The sequence below is a fragment of the Lissotriton vulgaris genome, chromosome 11, assembly GCF_964263255.1.
Source record: "Lissotriton vulgaris chromosome 11, aLisVul1.2, whole genome shotgun sequence".
NCBI lineage: Eukaryota > Metazoa > Chordata > Amphibia > Caudata > Salamandridae > Lissotriton > Lissotriton vulgaris.
This window is the reverse complement of record NC_141699.1, coordinates 1,099,452,659-1,099,470,285: the sequence shown is the minus strand read 5'-3', so window position 1 is coordinate 1,099,470,285 and position 17,627 is coordinate 1,099,452,659. Positions and strand designations below refer to the sequence as shown.

The 17,627-nt window shown below is 45.5% G+C and overlaps 1 protein-coding gene across 2 annotated transcripts in view; it reads right to left on the bottom strand.

Moving 5' to 3' along the window:
• CLDN16 (claudin 16) overlaps nucleotides 1-17,382 on the bottom strand; it is a 93,514-nt gene extending 76,132 nt beyond the window's left edge. For both annotated transcript variants that reach the window (XM_086944966.1, XM_086944965.1), the window contains exon 1: nucleotides 16,872-17,382. In XM_086944966.1, coding sequence (XP_086801092.1) covers nucleotides 16,872-16,985 — 114 coding nt within the window. In that variant the 5' untranslated portion in view covers nucleotides 16,986-17,382. The remainder of the gene's footprint in view (nucleotides 1-16,871) is intronic.
• Between the last annotated feature and the right edge of the window lie 245 nt (nucleotides 17,383-17,627).

Here is a 17,627-nt window from a genome sequence, read left to right as displayed (position 1 = left end):
TCTGTGCTCATATAGAGTCCAGGGGATTTTATAGTTAATAAATCAATATATATTTTCAATATATATCTGTGTGGTGTCCTTTCATTTGGTATTCAAGGGGGTTGTGTATGGTAATACAGCTGGCTTCACATGCCTTTCAGAGTTTAGCCTAAGACTGCTTTGTCCACGTTACCACTAGGATAACTGGTCTACAAGGTTGAATTACAACCAATCATCATAAGGGTTGCTTGGCATGCTACAAAGTGATCACTAGAATTAGTGAGCATTATATACCAGGCCAACTTCTCACACATGGACACTAGGAAGAAAGAGACCCCAGAAAGATATTGACACTGGGAAGAGATACCGGAAAGACATGGACACTAGGGGAAAATAAACACTGGAAAGACATGGACACTGGGGAGAAAGAGACCCTGAAAAGACATGAACACTAGGAAGATAGAGAAACTGTAAAGACATGGACACTGGGGAGAAAGATATCCCGGAAAGAGCTGGACATTGGGGGAAGGAGACACTGGAAATACATGGTCACTGGGGAGAAACAGATAAGGAGATACTTCAAAGACACTGGGGAAGCTCAGGGGACTCGGGTAACACATGTGCACAGGAGCCTTTTAGAGACATAGAACCGGAAAGATGCTTGTAAGACATAGGCACTAGAGAAACCAAGACTATGGGGAGACCAGTAGATAGTGAGACAGTGAAAAGAGAATGACAAGAGCAGACACTTGGAAAACAGACATCGGTCAGACATGGAGGCATGAAGACAAGAGGGAAATACACACTAGGGGGAGCTAGAGGCACTGAGAAGACACAGACACTGGGAGAAATAGACAGGAAAAGACATGCACACAGCAGATAGTGGGAGAACAAAGTCACTGGGGACTCCTGTAAAACATAGGCACAGGGGAAACAGATTCTGAGCACAACTGGGTATTGGGAGACAATAGGAAGACATAGGCATGGAGGTACAGTGGGGAAACATAGAGACATAAGAGAAAAGAGAAACAGACTCCAATGACACATGGGCACTAGAGGCAGAGGGAAGACATACACATGGGGAGACTCTTGGAAGGAATAGGCACTAGGTAAACAGGCTCTAAGAACACATGGACACAGGAGACATTTGGAAGACACTGACTTGGAGGGGCACTTGGAAGGCAAAGGCACAAGGGAAACAGACTCAGAGAGACATGGGCATAGGAGACAGTGGGAAGACATAAGCATGAGGAGATAGTGGGAAGATGTAAAGAAACCAATGAAACAGACACTGAGGACACATGGACACAATAGATAGTGGGAAGACATAGGAAATGTAGAGAAACTTGGAAGACATAAAGAAATTAGAGAAACAGACCCTGAGGACACGCATGTATGGGAGACAGTGGGAAGACATAGGGATGGAGAGACAATTGAAAGAATTAGGCTCTAGGGTAGACGAATCTAAGGACACATAGGCCCAGGAGACCGTGGGAAGAGATAGGTATGGAGAGGCACTTGGTAGAAACAAGGACACCAGGAAAACAGACTCAAGGACACATGGGCACAGCAGACAGTGTGAAGGCAGTGATGGGGAGAGGCACTTAGAAGACATAGGCACCGGGGAACCAGACTGATGACACATAGGCACAGGAGGCATTTGGAAGAGACACTTGGAACACATAGGGACTAAGGAAACAGATTCTGAGGACACATGGGCATGGGGAGACACTTGCTAGGCATAAAAACAGCAGAGAATTTGACTCTGAGGACACATGAGCACAAGAGACAGTAGGAAGGCATAGGAATGGAGAAACACTTGTAACACATAAAGATATCTCCCCTGCTCTCCCCTGGACGGAGCTCTCCAACCTCCGGCCCATCTCCCTCCTACCATATCTTAGCAAGCTGGCCGAGAAACATGTCAACGCGCACCTGTCCAATTACATCGAGGCAGCGGGCGGCCTAGACCACTCCCAATCTGGTTTTAGGCCAAACCATAGCACAGAGTCAGCCCTCCTGTCAGTGACTGATAACATCGGGATGTCACTTGACGGGGGGAGCTCAGTGATTCTGGTGCTATTGGATTTGTCCGCTGCCTTCGACACGGTGTCGCATAAAATTCTTCTCGGCCGCTTGAGGGAGGTGGGAGTAAAAAGGACCGCCCTGGCGTGGCTTGAAAGCTTTCTTGCGGACAGGCAACAAGGTGTCAAATTAGGCTCCCACAAATCTATCTGTAGGAAGCTCACCAAGGGAGTGCCACAAGGCTCATGTCTAAGCCCCACGTTATTCAACGTGTACGTGGCCCCCTTGGCAGACATCATAAGATCCTACGGGTTCTCCCCAATCTCCTACGCTGACGACACCCAGTTGTTGTTTCCCTTCCAAACCATCACACCTGCAGTCATGCAATCCTTTCAAAATGGTATGAGAGCTGTGGCAGGTTGGATGGCCCAGAACTTCCTCCAATGCAATGTGACCAAAACCGAAGTCATGTTGTTTGGAGGGGCCACCCTGCTTTGGTCCCCCGACTGGTGGCCACTTGAGCTAGGACCTGTCCCCGTGCCAAAACAGACCATCAAAAATTTGGGAGTGCGCCTAGACCAAGCATTGATACTAAAATATCATGTCAACCAAGTTACAGGAACCTGTTTCCGAGTAATTGGACTTCTACGACGCATTTTCCCCTTCCTGCCCGACATCCACAGGAAGACGTTGGTACAAGCACTGGTTATCGGACGGGTAGACTATTGTAATGGTCTACTCATCTCTGCCAATCAAGAACAACTGTGCAGATTGCAGGTGGTGCAGAATACTGCAGCAAGACTCATCTTGAATGCCCTCCCCCGAACTCCCTCACGCCCACTCCTCTCTCATCTTCACTGGCTCTCGGTGAGACAACGAGTCAACTTTAAATTATGCTGTATAATGCATAAGTGTATTTATGGGTCTGGCCCCAAATACCTAAGAGACATATTTGTCCCTTACTCTCCTGGACGCGCCTTGTGCTCCAGCAACACCATGTTGATGCAGGTGCCCAGAGTGGCGAGAGCAAGACAGGGAGGTCGGGCCCCCTCACTCAAAGGTCCCATGCTATGGAACTCTCTGCCTCCTCAGCTGAGACAAATCCCTAATCTCCTCTCTTTTAGAAAGAAATTAAAAACATATCTTTCACCCAAGACTAATTCCCTCCAGCTCTCCTACACTGTCATGCCTTAGTATGTTCTTCTCCCCTACAGAAGCTACGCGCGGAGATACCCCTTCGGGGCTGATTCAGGCGCGATATAAGCATATAAATAAATAAATAAATAAATATCAGGGAAACAGACTCTATGGACATATGGGCATGGGACAGTGGGAAGACATAGGCATGGAAAGACAATTTGAAGACATAAAGACACCAGGCAAACAGGCTCTGGGGATGCATAGGCACAGGAGGCACTTGGAAGGCATAGACTTTGGTGAAACCCAGGCTGTAGGGAGATGTGGACCGCAGGAGATACTAGGATGAAAGAATCACTAGAAGCCATGGACAGTGAGACGTAGACTGAGGAACCACTGTGAACAAATGGACAGAGGGAATGGACAGGCGCAGAAACTTGTAGGACACCTCACACTCGCGAAGCAGGAATTACACTAGGAAAATCCAGACTCAGGAGATAAATAGAGGGAGAAGCAACAGACACAGGACATACAGGAAGACATAGGCTGAAGAGACACTGGCAATATGGACTCTATGGGCCCGATTCACAGAACTAACGTAAGACAAAATCCTAAACTTACTACTTTTGGTATTCACAGAAGTTAGGATTTTGTCTTAAGTTTGTCTTAAGACAAACTTAAGACCAAATCCTAACTTCTGTGAATACCAAAAGTAGTAAGTTTAGGATTTTGTCTTAAATTAGTTCTGTGAATCGACCCCTATGTATACATGGGCATTGGAAGACCTGAGCGCAGGGAGACACTGTGGGGAGAAGAGAGCCTGGCGAGACCTGGAAACAAGTTAACACTAAAAAGAAACAAACATTGTTAATAAGCATTCGAGGCAGTAAATAAATATGTCAAGGAATATTGTACTTACAGAATTCTAAACTTTACCAGGTTTACAATTCTATTAATAGTTCTAGGAAATACAAAGCAAACTGCATCTAAACACAATCTGTAAAAAGAACCATTGTCAGGGTTCTGGATAAAGAAGCACGAGTAGCAAGGATGAGTGAGTAGCAAGAAGTTATGAGGTTCATCTATGTAAAGACTACAAGACATCTCAACCTGTATTGACTGTGGTTAATAGAGCTTTTATGAGAATGGACAATAACATTTGAGGGATTTGAAATACTGGCTTGGTGAACCCTGTGAGTACTAATTATTACTCTGTAATGTCAACTGAGAATACTTAAAATCAACACAAGAATGACTTAGAAGTGGGTGTGTGTGTGTTTTACTACGTATGGGGAACATTGAGACACAACATAGGCTAAGGCAATCTATGTTTGCCCATGATGGTTAGCGTGTAATTGAGACTCAGTGTGTGACCTATGATGTTTTTACATTGCTTGCCTTATACAACAACATTTTCATTGCAGACATGAGACTTTTTTGTTTAGGAATTGCCACTGTTCGGATGCCTTAGCCTGCCATAAAGACACAGGGCTATTCACCAGCAGCCCTTACTCGTTCATTTGTTTTACTTTGTTGTCATGATAACATGCGGTGGAATTTACAGCTTTTTTTCACAGAGTAAAAATTGTACACAAATCGGTTTTCTTAAAGATGCAAAGACAATACTGACCCTTCATCAAAAGACACTACAGTGCATTTTTTTCTGTGTGATCTTTTTAAGTTCACCAATTACAACACAAAGTTCATATTTTGACTCCTTTTCACAACTTTCTTCCTTGAGGATACAGCTTAACTTTGCTAATGCAATCTCTTCAGAAATGGCACTCCTACTAGCTTCCATATTATTGTAGACCAAGATTTTGCATCATTTAGGGCTTTTATTCATAGGGTAGCTAGGAGTGGGTGGCAACACACACAAAGTTACGCAACTTTCGCCACACATTTCCCCCCCAAAAAAACAACACTTTTGATGTTGCCAATGTCTGTTTGGTATGATACACCAACATCGTCATCGGCATATGAAAGAGGGGCACGACTTGTGAAGGACTTCCCATCGGAACAGTTGTGTTCTTTGGGACTCCTCCCTCCATGTGCCAGGTCAAGTGATTTATTTCAGTAATCTCGTTATGTCACCGTGTTGGCGGAACTCCCTCCACATCGCCTAATACTGATGGGCGAGAGTGACCTATACTCCTTCTAACACCTAACTGAGGTAAGAGGGGTAATAGATAAGACTGGGACAATAAGACGTCCTGAAGAAGATCAAGGTGACCCATTAATTAAGGGCTAATAGAGGTCGAAACATGTTGACTAAAGCAGTAAAGGAGGAATGCTAATGGGCCTTAACACCCTTTGGTAGCACCACCATCCATTCTTTTTTTTAATCCTGACCTTGGAACCTACCAATAAAGTTTACTATGGTATCCAGGAGCCAGTTTTAATTATTCCCTACTGCGAATTGTTTGTTTGTCTATCTTTGTACTCAGTCTTGATTTGTTGTTTGTGGACACTGGTGTCACGTTCAACCTTGTATTGCACTTTGTCTGTGTATTTCTTTGTTCCCCCTCCCTATGCTTCACCCGGTGTGTGGCTACGCCCGGGCGTTGTAGCAGACCCGATGATGAAGCATGTCACTCACAGTGTGTGTGAGTGAGGGCAGTTTTTCATCACTCATGAGTGTGCCAATGCTTGCACACTTTTGTTGATTTTGTGTTCTTTTTTGTCGTCTCCACCCCTTTTGTGTGTATACTATAGTGACATAGGGGGTTCGGTGGAAGATTTGTATATAGACCCTCTCCCCTTTTGTGTGTGAGAATGGTATGATACACCAGCATGGATCCACTCTTTGCTGTTGTGTTCCTAGATCATCCTATGAAATGTTGTCTAATTCTATGGCAGCCCGTGGTGCATTATGTTATGTTGTTCTACGGTACCCTGTGGTATCATGTTCTTATGTCACTTAATCTAAGAATCGCTTTAGTAAATGCATGATACTCAAACTTAGAAGAACCAACGAAAGTTCATGAAGAATTAGAATTAGAGATAATGACCCTGCAGCTAGTTAAAGTCTAATCAGTTGTCTCATTCGATCACTCATAACGGAGGTTGGGCAAAATAAGTGGCTTAATTGACCTACTTCAAGGTCGCTAATGCTATTGGGCATGAATATGACGCCTACATCACCACGGCCTTATCTGCTCCTACGGATATGATTTGCCTAGTGTGATAAGTGTAGCTGAAAGCCTATATCTAACTGCATTCTGATGCATATGATAGTCTGTCCCACTCTCAACATTCCAATGAATGCATTAATTGAGCATTATTGCCCTCAGGAGCTGGAGAACGTTGAACGGTGTTTGGGAATAAGTTACATGTGCTGAGGGTTGAGGAAGGAACATATTGGATCCCTCCAAAGTCTCAAAACTGTTATGTACTAGGTGCTGACTAATGAGCTTCCCAACAAAATATGGCAAGGGTTCTGATTGGCTGAGAGGATTTTAATGTACTATCCACTGAGGTAATATTCAGTGGTGTACGTTATAGGGAATCGGTTTGAACAGGTTTACTCAGTGGATTTGGGTTTATTTCAACAGATATTGAGATTAATGGCATATAGTCAGTCCCATTAGGTAGTTGAAGCCACATGGTGCACGGATAGGACCAGATGAGGGTCACAGATGGAGGAGTTGCAAACATTTGCGGTAAGTAAGTATATCACATCTTGTGTTTATTCTGAAGAAAATATTTTTGGTGAAAACAAATTGCCACATCAAAACAATTTTCTTTAAAAAAAACAACTGTTGCAAATATAATAGAGAATTTATATAGTTTCCTTGATGAGCTCTGTCAATACTTTCTTTAAGTTGTCACTATATTCACCAGCATTTACAGTCTTCTTTCTTCATGAGCAATGTTCTTACGTTCCTCAGACTCCCTCTTCATTCCCTAGATTGGATCAGCTGCTTTATTTTCATTGTGTGTGTGCCAGACACATAACATGTATGTACCTTCGTGGAGCTTCTTCTATAACATTGTATACTATAATATACATCCAGCAGCCTTATTGTAAATCCCTCAGTTGGGCCTGAATCCTGGTTGCATTCTTCCAGCCTTTGATGTTGTTCGAGATATGCCTGTAGATAGACTTAGGCAGCCACTTCACGACCCTCCTGTCCTAAGGGTATACTGGCAATGAGACAGTAAGACACACATACATATTCTGAAAATCATCTCCCCACTCACAACTCGCAGGTCTAGCCCAGTTGACAGCCCACAAAGAGATTTTAACTAAATCAACCGATAAGGTCTGTGGCATTGTGCAGCCTGCTCCCTGAACACCCAACCGCTCGACTCTGGGAATAACCCAGGGATATCTGGAGGAAGGACTCAGTCAAGTGTGGATTTGCCAAAAAGATTCTGAGTTCCTGAGGACCCCAGATCCAAATATTCCAGCCATATGTTTACTCCCAGTGACAGATACAAACTTAAAGACACCTTTGGGATGTCCAATAGTGCCAGGGTGCAATGCTCTCAGAAAAATGCCAATGTATGTCGAAATCTAGGTTGTTTTTTTTTAAATTGAACTCAATTTCAAAATACATTAGAATGTTTCTAAAAACATTTGTCAGCAAGAAAACATCATTTCCCCAAGACCCAAGAGATACAATCGGCTTGATGAAGCATGTTCAATCCTTTTGACAATGTTGGTTACTTTGGATATGGAGTTCTGAGTTACCAACATTTCCTCTGGATGAAGCATTGGGAATCATTGAATCAGGACTAGTGAGGAGGACAGAGCCCTGATAAGTACTCAGAAAACTTATCTAATCAGTGGCAGAAAATAGCACTCTAAAAGGACCTTTTCCCCTTATCTGTGAATTATTACTTTCCGACAAAAGGAACGGCCATGGGCTGTTCCTTCACTCTGGAACACGCCAATGTATTCATGGCAGAATTCAAAGTACTGTGGATTTTTCTTAAAAATCTATACAAGGAAAGCATAACTATGTGATAGATGACATGTTCTGGGTATGCACCTGATCCCAAAACAATGTGTTGATTTCCTCTTTTGCTCAGAACGGTCAGTTGTGTTCCCTGAGCTCGAAAATAGACACAACATTAAGATTTAGACATCTAACTGAAAGAAGAACAGAGAATCCTTATAGGTTCTTTCTTCGCTAAAGGGTCTGACAAAAACAGTATAGCGCTCTGAAGGAGATTCCACCTGAGGAGTCTTGGGGACAATATTCCCTTTGGAAAGTTCCTCAGACTTTGTTGTAACTGCAGAAAAAAAGGAACATTATTTCCACCACTCAGGTCTCCACAATCAATAACATACAAATGAGTGGATATCCGAAGTACCTAAAAATAGATTGTAGATAAAAGTAGATACCTAAAAATGCTGGTTAAAAAGCCAGAAATGGAAAGAAAAAGCCTGAGAGGCAAGGGGTGTGTGAAGCCACAGCTATGAATCACTGACAGGTAACTACCCCCACCCCCCACACCCCCATCACTGAATCTGGGAAAAAGTCTGACACAAACTAAGCCAGGGTTAGGTTCTAATTAAGTCAGCCCCATCCAGTAATCCCTTCAAAACACAAACCACGTATGTGCTGAGAAAATAATTTATTTTCATGCGGTTGGGGCTTTAAGAGTTTTTAGTGAGACCCACACTCTGGGAATGATGCCTACCTGCTTACAAGAGCAAAGGCCCTAAGCTCCACAGCAAGAAACAGGGTGATAGGTTGGGGCATGGCCAAGCCAGGCGTGGACGTTCGGGACGGAGTCACCCTAGTATTTTTAGAGAAGGGAATATGTTCTCCTTACATGAGGCTAAAGTAGGCTGTCTCTCCTTGTGACTCTGCATTGCAGCTACACTCATCGACCAATAAGGCATTTCTATAAACCCCACTTCCCACTGGTAATCTTTGCAATAATGTTCTTGATGTTAAAAAAAGATAATAACATAGTTCAGGTTAGACCTACAAAAACAGTGAAGGACTTTCTGAAGCACAGCAGAGGTGTTTTCTGTTTTGCACAAACAATGAAAATTGTACAAAGTTTTTTTATCTCGATAACATCATCGTCGATGTGAACACAAATAATGCCGTGCTGGTCTGATCCAAAATAAATTTAGGGTACAGGAGCAGACTCACTAACAGTAGTTTTGGGTGACTTTTTTTCAAAGAGACTTCAGAGAAGTACCAATATCTTCTGGCAGGTGACCGCCAACAGGAGAAATCCCATGACATGTGTTACATGCAAGAATATTACATATGGCATATGTGGGAGAATCATGCAATGGGCTGCTGCAGGCTGCTTTGTGCCTGGTTTTATTTGCTACGCAAATCTGCTTCGCGCTACTTTGCATGGCTTTAGTAGGCATGATTTTTGCCCAATCATGGGGGTGACTGTGCTGTTCCCGCCCTGTTATGTCTACTGTACATGCATTTATCAGGGGTTTGATATTCTGGGTCACAAAGTCGCTTGGAACTCTGCAGGCGGGAATATTACGCACAGAAGTCGCTTTGCGCAGGGTAGTTAATGATTGCTCTTGTTTGCGTCCTGCGGTGTCGCATGGAATCACTTTGCATCACACAAGAATAACTCTGGGAATAGAATCGAAAAGAACCCTGAGAATGTAGGTGTCAACAAGGAGCATAGGTCTTAAATGTATTTCTTAGATATATTAGACCAGAATGATGGACAGCCGTGTGGACTATGATTGGAGATTTAAAAAGAATCTTCTAGCCCCTGAAAGCCAGTGCAGAGATTCAAAAGCAGTGGAAGCTGAAGAAGACCCGGTAATCCAAGGCCTACTTTGGCCGCCACGTTTTGGATTCGCTGAAGCTTCTTCAGCACACTGGTTGAGGTCCCTAAATACAAAGATATGCACTAGTTAAGGTGACTAAGGATAGTAGCCGGCACCACAATCCGACCAGCCTGGAGGGGAGGGGTGAAAGTACTTTTTTCTTAAGCAATTTTTACTGGAGGAAGCAAGAGGAGTTAAGATGGTTAGCTTGTTCTCCAGTGACACATTTCCTTCAAAATTACCCTAAATTCTTCACAAACTTTGCAGGGGGAGGAGGTTCAAGACAATGGGGGGAGGATTGAGCCAGAGAGGACTGTAAAAGCCAGAGTGCCTCAGTCTTGTTGGAGTTGAACTTTAAGACATTAAGTTTCAGCCACGAGGCCACAGAGGACATGCGCTGATGGAAACTATCCAAAGGGGCTGACACGGTTTTGTCCAAGGCTACACCAAGCTGAGTGTCATCAGCATAATTAATGCAGGTGACACCAAAAGATCTGACCAATAAGGACAAAGGATGAATGTAAATATTAAATGGGGTCAAATTAAGAGCAGACCCGTGAGGAACACCTTGTTCCAACGCCTCATAAGCCGACACATACGGAGGAAGGAACACGGCTTGATGTCGATCCCCTTCGAGCCTTGCACTGCTGTAGGGCAAATCCTTCTACCCGACCTCTGCCTGTCTGATTGTGAGGATGCAACGAGATACAGTATCAAATGCCACAGACAAGTCAAGAAGTACCAAGGAAGCTAGATGTGCCGTGTGCACCAGCATTCTTAAGTCTCCCAAGACCGAAACCAACGCAGTTTCAGAGCTGTGTCCCGGCCAAAAGCCGGTTGGCACTGGTTCCTGTATACAGCTCTGTTCCAAACAACCGCAGAGCTCTTGATTAACATGCCTCTCCAAAAATCTAACTGCAAAGGGTAGGAGAGATGTTGGGGAACCTTAGAAAGGATGGCGTTTGGGTTCTTTAGCGGTGGAGCAATGAGAGACTGGAAACCCCGCAATTAACAAGGCCTGCAACAAAGGATGGAGGAGAGCAGGTTTGTCCAAGCTCCAAATGTTTGGGTGGGATCAGGCCCGGTAGAGAGCCAGGCTCAATAGACCCAGAGATAGAAATGAACTGGTCCACAGATAGATTAAAAAATCATCTCAGCGAGCAGTATTCTCAGCACAGGTCCAAATGATGGAATCTGGGCTGTACCATTTAGAGCCGACATGACTTACACACAGGGCCACTGAAATTATGCGATTTGGCGGCAACAGCATTTCAGCATGATTATTTGATTGCCGTATTTGCCACATAATACATCATCTGCTGCATAATCTGAAGATTTTAACAAAAAAAATTGTTTCTAGCTATATCGGATCAGGCTGCAAAAAATTCAGCAGCTTGTTGCCACTTCCTGATTGCCCTTCTCATAGGATGCCTGGTCACCTTTCTTTTGGATAATGATGTATTTGTGTGTCAAACTTGGCTTATTAAGATGAAACCTTTGCATGGATTGTTTTACCGTGTAAAAATGACACAAAAATAAGTACTACTATACATAAATGTGCCACATTATGCCTCATAATTTGCCTTTTCTTGCCACATAATTTAGTCAACCCTGCTGCATAAGTTGGTCCCCCCCTCCCCCTCCCCGGCCGCATAATTCCAGTGGCCCTGCATTTACTCTGGCCCTCCAGGTGATGCCCTCTGCCACAAGCATCACTCTGCCCCAGTCTCGGTTTAAAGTGCCTGATACTTCATTTGGACCAGGGAATAGCAGCTTTCAGGCCCATCTGAATTGCAAGTTATTGTTTTTCACACATGGATTTTGCCTTTTGAGTGACAGCTGTGGAAAATCATGCAGGAAACAGAGATGAACCAAGAGCTCCTGCTTCTGTCCCCCAAACTCTTGCAGCCCCCATTCTTACCTACCCTAGCTTGAAACTACTGGTGCACCCCCACGCACCCCAGGTAAAGGGAACATTAGTCAGGGAAATTACAGGCTATGAACTCCTCGGATTAACCCCAGGGCCCTGGTAATCGAGGCCTCAGTCACCAGCTCTGCCTGTGCTCTGCAGCCACAGCCTCTCCCCTGACTCTGCCCCCCAGGGCTCCTTAAATGCTGCTATTGAATTTACTGCTGAGAGCTGCTGCTGGGGGCTGGAGTCGTGCATTACAGACATTCAAAGAATGCTGCACGGGGCAGTGCTCAGCAGGGCTGCCAAGTGACACAATTCTAGCACAGTTTTCAGATTCTGAGGCAGGCACAGGCAGCTGACACAGGGCTGCATTTTACGGATGACTCGCTCAGCCATCCTGGGATATCGACCCTCCAGCTTTTCTGTTTCCAAAATGTGACCCCCAAAGCTTATCTTTATAGTGTTAACTCCTCTTTCGTTCACGTTTCTGCATCATTCTGTCACCCTGATTCATCCCTGCATCTTGACTGGCATGTTTTTGGTGTCAAACATGGGAGGGGTCCACAAGACATATGATGACTTTGCCCCCAAAGTTCTCCAAACCCCACAACATGTCAACAATTTTCAAATGTGATTTTCTGCTCTCGGTTCTGAAATGGAGTGCAAATTCTAAGGCCAGGAGGTTCAAAACTCAGAAGAAAGAAAACAAGTAACAACTTTGGAAGGCAGTCTGCAGGGAAAGACCAGTACTTACACCCAGCACATTCTTTTTCCTCTTAAAATGTAATTTTTGCACAGGGTCATCAGGGGGTTTCAAGAGTGGAGCCTGAATTTATGGAATAAAAATGGAGAAAGACGCAGCGGGGTCTTGGAAACATTGCCTCTATCCAAAAGCCTGTTTCTGCCGCTACTTAGCAATGTTAAATATTGCAGGGATTTGTTAACATGAGCTGAACGCCATTTTGTATTTCTGGCAGCCATCTTGTTTGCCATGTGCTGCCACGTGCTCGCCATGTGCTCTGTCCTCCCTCAGTGTTGACTGCTCTTGTAATCTGCCTAGAAACGAACTATATTGAGCATCTTCCACCTTCGCACATGCTCAGAAGGGCCTGGCTAGTAGAATGCACCTGCTCATCTTGTAGAACGGTCAGGCTATTTTTGCTGCTGTATGGAGAAGTAACTCTCCTCCCATTTTGTTTAGCAAGCAGACCTTGTATGCCCATATCAGGCATTTTGCATGCTTACATGTGCCAGGACTGCCCCTTGGTCTTATGCTGACTATGTATCCCTAAGCATATATAAGGCCCCAGTTTTCTGTACTCCTGAGACTGCCTCATTCAGTTGCTAAGGCTTCTGTGTGACGTAGTCCCCCTCATCTGAGGTGAATAAAGATGTTCTTTTTATATTGCAGCTTCTGTGCCAATTTCTTCTTTGTTGGTTTAAAGGGACCAAGTATCAGTGAGACGGTTTCTATTTTCAGCAGCAAGTTTTGTTTCAGCAGAGTAAGGATGCGTTGATGCTGCAGAGTCTGTGGTACCTAGGAGTGGAGATGACCAATCAACCTTCACCATTGCCACATGCTGCTGGCCAATCAGAGAACTTTAATCTAGCCGTTCGGTTCAAAATTTGTATTCGCCGCAATCAAAATAGGCCATAAAAGAACAAGATATAAAATATAGCAACAACAAATAATTTATACAACTAATAATATAAAATGCATCCAAGAAATAAAATGTTAAAAAAGACAATTAAAAGCCCTAACTTCAACCACAGTGCTACAACTAGGAGGAAATGCCTTTTCTAATTCGAATTGCTCCTGAAATATATGAAGCGATCTAGTCCCGCCCTGCTTGTCCGTTCTAGCCACGTACTAAGACCGCTTCTTTACCAGGACTGAGACACAACTAAACTGCCAATGAGAGGCCAGAGCGGCCACGTTCCCTGCTCACAGAGCCACTCACAGGCGACAACAGCACATGGCGGGTGTATCAACCAATCAATGGTTTGTAGAGCGCTGCTTATCATCTGTGAGGGTATCCAGGCGCCGCTGGGAGTAGTCAGGCGAACATACAGGTTATAGGCCATCTCTGAACTTCTGTAGGGTGGAGTGAGGGGCCATGTATGACCTATTCTTGACTGCTTGACTGGCCGAATGAACAACAGATTACATGTCAGCTCGCATGATCACTGCATGTTCACTTGCCTGACAGATTGTTCAGCACATTACAAGACTGTACACATGGTTGCTGCATGTTTGCCTGCCTGGCAGGCTGCACAATAGATTGCTTGACGGCTAGCATGATCACTACATGTTCGCCTGCATGACAGACTGTCAACACATGACAGAATGCTCACATGGCTCACGGATGTTTACTTACCTGACAGATTGCATGACTGCTCACATGATCACTGCATGTTCGCCTTGCCTGACCAATTACATGAAAGATTACATGACTGCTTGCATGTTGTCTGCATGTCCACTTGCCTGACAGATTCAGGAAGGGATTACATGATCGATCGCATGAAGACTACAGGTTTGATTGCCTGACAGATTGCACAATAGATTACATGACGGCTCACATGAACAATGCATGCTCGATTGCTTGACATCTCACATGACCGCTGCATGTTCGTTTGACAGCTTACATGACCGGTTGCATGTTCGCTCACCTGACAGATTGTGTGATATATTACATGACAGCTCACATGAAGGCTGCATATTTGGTTGCATGACAGATTACATGACTGCTGCATGTTCGCTCGCTTGACAGATTGCGCGATATATTATATGACTGCTCACATGAAGGCTGCATGTTCGCATGCATGACAGATTACATGACGGCTCACATGAACAATTCATGTTCGCTTGCATGACAGCTCACCTGACCGCTGCATGTTCGTTTGTCTGACAGATTGCACAACAGATTACATGACAGCTCACATGAAGGCTGCATGTTTGCATGCATGACAGATTACATGACTGCTCACATGAACAATGCATGTTCGCTTGCCTGACAGCTCACACATGACCGCTGCATGTTCATTTGTCTGACAGATTGCACGACAGATCACATGACCACTCGCATGAAGGTTGCGTGTTTGCTCGCCTGGCAGATTGCAGGGTACATTACATGACCGCATGCTAGCATCACACCCTCGCTCCTGTCTCTTTAAGGCCACGCATAGACGCAGCAACACACCCCAGGGTGCACATGTGTTCCCCGGGGCACGCACACCACCACCAGCCATCTAAGACTCGCACTCTTCCATCCATGGCGCCCCTGGACTAGTGTGCGACTCATTCATCCTCAAGAGCTTTGGCACCTCCAAGGGGTAGAAGGCGCTATATAATTACAGTTACAAAGCGATACAAAAAATAAGCTGTTGTGATGGTGAGATAACGTGCAAAACCTCAAATGCAACACATGACTGTGAGCGCCACGGGGCCGGCTCGTGACAGGCATGACATGGCGAGATGACTACAGAGGAACTCTGAACAAGGAGAGACTCTTTAACTACAATAAAAGTGGAATTCGTGTCACAGGCGGCTTCATACACAAGGGGGCGGCCCGGTGGCAATGCCATTTTTTTAATCAATATTATTATTAATACGAGTGTTTGCCTGAAACTCACTCTCCTCACACCTTCCGTTTAGCACAGTGAGCCGAGGGACAGGCGAATGAGGTGATGACCCAGGATCACACACCCTGGCCAACAGGGTAGCCGGGACTGGAAGCTACACCCGCTGCTTTTACCACCGAATTATGGCGGCTCCTCGGTAACCGTGTAGACAGGCTCCGCGGCAGAGGGCGCAGTATATGCTGGGGGTTAAAACAGACCTCGCTACTCACTTTATGACTGAACTAGTGCCTCAGTATTTTATTATAAAGGCACCCCCGTCCAGGAAGCGTGGACCCGTCCAGACCATGTCGTAAACCTGCAGACTGCAGGATTCTCACAGGCGGCTCAATGACTATCACGAGGCTCACCCGTGGAGACAAACGGCAGCCGCTCTGGTAGCGCAGCGTGTCAATGCGCCTGCACCACAGATAGTCGAAGCACCCGAGGCCGGCCGTGTGGACCCGGTGCAGCTGCACCCTTCGGAGCCCAGTGCCCCGCTCTCTGTCCGACTGATGTGATTACCATTCAGAAGTACCACTATTTACCTTTTATTTGGAGTTCAAGAAATCTTGTTTTGATTGAAATTAAAAAAAAACGAAAAACATCTTCTTATGTTACAACCGATAGCCCTTAAGGATTGAAAATATTTCCTTTAAATGTGGGCCGCTACAGTGCAACGTCATTGGTTTATCAGTTTGCGGTTCTAATATTAAAACCCCGGAAACAAATTAACCGTGGATAAGTAATGTTAAATTCTATTGTCTAAGTCCTTTCACGTTATGGAAGTAGTCAGTCACGCGGTGACTCGAACATTTCACTCACTGCTACATTTACTCAACCCGCTGAACTAAGGGATGGCACGCAAACTTTTAATCCCGAATGTCAGTCACTCTTTTGGGGGCTGCGGGTGCATGCATGGTTGCACGGGAGTGTCAGAACAGGGGTACACCCCAGAATATATTCTGAAAAATAACCAGTATAAAGGAGGGTGAAAAGTAAACCTAGGCCAGCCAGAATTCCGAACCACGCGAACAACACATGCTAAAGTCACCGTCAACGCATACTATATGTTTTTGTTTTGAATACTTAGAAATTAAGTACATCTTTGTATTTTTCTTGTTTTTGTAGTTTTTCTATCAGCTATACTTTTCTCATGATGTTTGTTATTGTGCATGTTGCATTCATTTTTTCGGATATCGCTCTCACATTTTTTTATATCACAATCGTGCTATTTTATTACGTTGGTAATTTCTTTGTTTGCACAATAGTGTGTCACATTTAGCTACAATGTGTATCCCATGTGCTGCCTTCTTTATTCCCCTACGCCCCCTCTCCGAACTAGGCGGATAGTGGGGGACGCCGCAGTGTCCGCAGGCGGACACCTCCCGGTCCGAACCACCAGCGCATCCTGCACGGTCCGCTTACCTCCAGCGAATCGTCGGCGTTCTCCATCCAGCAGTCCGTCCAGGTGGCCACGATGAGGAAGAGTGCGGAGACCAGGGCGAAGAAGAAGGCGACATATTGCAGCAGGACCCTCATGGTGAGAGTCCGCCGGTCAGTCCATTCGTGGGGGTCATGGACCCGCGCCGTCTCCGAGCCTTTTTCCCGAACTGGCTCCGAACTTCCTTCTACCCGCCTCTGACCACTCTCCGAACTGTATCCGAATTACATTCGACCTTCTGCTGAGTACTTGGGGAACTGCCTCGGAACTCTTCCGAACCGGATCCGAACTCTCCCGAACCTTCGTCAAACTCTTCCGAACCGTCGCCGAAGTGTCTCCGAACCGGACCCTAATTCTTCCGAACCGAACTCTTCCGAACCGGTTCCTAACTCTTCCGAACCTTCGTTGAACTCTTCCAAACCGGTTCCGAACAGTCGCTGAAGTTTGTCCGAACTCCCGTCCTACTCGCACCGAACCCCTTGCATCAATGAAGCGGGCCGGTGCGTTGTCGCCGGTCCCACAGCACTTGGTACCCGGCGGACTGCGCCCTTCCTCGGTCCCCGGTGACCTGCCCAGTCGGGAGCCACGGAGAGCCTCTGATGCCGGCCCTGGAAGGGGGAGGCTCTGCCAAGGAGCACAGCTGGGCGGGACGCTCCAGCCGGTCCAGCTGCCAATCAGGGCCGGTGCCCAGCAGGTGCATCACGAGGGCCAGCCCGCACTGCGCGGGGGGCACCCACCCG